Here is a 1,481-nt window from a genome sequence, read left to right on the forward strand (position 1 = left end):
ATTTATTTATTTATTTATTTATTATTTTTTTGCGGTACGCGGGCCTCTCACTGTTGCGGCCTCTCTCGTTGCGGAGCACAGGCTCTGGACAGACGCGCAGGCTCAGCGGCCGTGGCTCACGGGCCCAGCCGCTCCGCGGCATGTGGGATCCTCCCGGACCGGGGCACGAACCCCTGTCCCCTGCATCGGCCGGCGGACTCTCAACCACTGCGCCACCAGGGAAGCCCTATTTGTTTATTTTTTGAATTTAGAAAGTGATTCTTGACAAATGGGTGGTTTGTGGCAATAGTTACAGGTCAAATTTCCATTAATGGGTATGCCCAGGAAGGAAATTCTAATTGGGATAAGGAGAGTAAGAACTTCAGTCCAGCCATAATCTTTAGGTGATTTTGTGGTTTTTTTTTTGTTGTTGTTTTTGGAGTCTCCTCTAGAAAGATAGTCTCCGTTAAGAACATTCAAAATAGTGCTCAGACATGAGAGCTATGTTATTAGTATGGTAAGAATTAGGTCATACTCAGGTTTTCAAATCCATTAGAATTTCCACACAGGAGAAGCTCTGTAGAAGTGATATTTTAAGGGTGTGGCAGATATAGTGATACGTATTCATATTCGTACTGGTTCTTTTTCCTGGGCACATAGGAAGACTCCAGTTCCCAGCAGGCCTTGCAGTTAAGGGTGGGCCCATGTGATCGAGTTTCAACCAGTGGAGTGTGTGCAAAAATGATATACACTACTTCCAGGACTGGCCCTTACAAGCATCTGGCGATGTCCTCCAGGCTTCTCTTTCCTGTCGTAGTGATTTTGGAGGCTGTTTCTTCCAGACGGGAATGATGGGGAAGGTGGTTATCTGTGTTAGACTTTTTTTTTTTTTTTTGAGTGAGAAATAAACATTTATTGTGTTACACTACTGGGATTTGGACAGTTTATTTGTTACAACATTGCCTAGGCTGTACTGCCTAGTACAGAGGGATTTAATAGCAACATATTTCACAGTCACTGGTATCCACCTAAGGAAGCAACATTAGAATTCGAGTTCAAAACTTTAAATATTTATTTATTTATTTATTTATTTAGGCTGTGCCGGGTCTTAGTTGCGGCACGCAGGATCTTCATTGTGGCATGAGGGATATTTAGTTCTGGCATGCGGACTTCTTAGTTGCGGCATGTGAACTCTTAGTTGCTACATGCATGCAGGATCTAGTTCCCCGACCAGGGCTCGAACCCGGGCTCCTGCATTGGGAGCATGGAGTCTTACCCACTGGCCCAACAGGGAGGTCCCTAAAACTTTTAAATCTTTGAGGCACTCTGTGGCAGTGCAGGCATTTAAGTGGTGTAGGTAGGACTTCTTTAGTGAGAATCTTCATTCATTGGTCTGTACATAAAAGAGACCTGTTCCAAGTGGAGTGCATGTGATAAAACTTTACCAAAAGTGCAATCTATGGACATAGGAAATCCCATGCAATAGAGAACCTCCATAATGT

General features: G+C 44.1%; 1 protein-coding gene across 1 annotated transcript in view; it reads left to right on the top strand.

Moving 5' to 3' along the window:
• ZNF285 (zinc finger protein 285) overlaps positions 1-831 on the top strand; it is an 11,208-nt gene extending 10,377 nt beyond the window's left edge. Inside the window, 1 exon segment of the mRNA XM_024132729.2 lies at positions 640-831. Within this exon segment, the coding sequence (XP_023988497.1) occupies positions 640-831 (192 nt within the window).
• Positions 832-1,481: the final 650 nt, after the last annotated feature.

This window comes from Physeter macrocephalus, chromosome 17, assembly GCF_002837175.3.
Source record: "Physeter macrocephalus isolate SW-GA chromosome 17, ASM283717v5, whole genome shotgun sequence".
Classification (NCBI taxonomy): Eukaryota; Metazoa; Chordata; class Mammalia; order Artiodactyla; family Physeteridae; genus Physeter; species Physeter macrocephalus.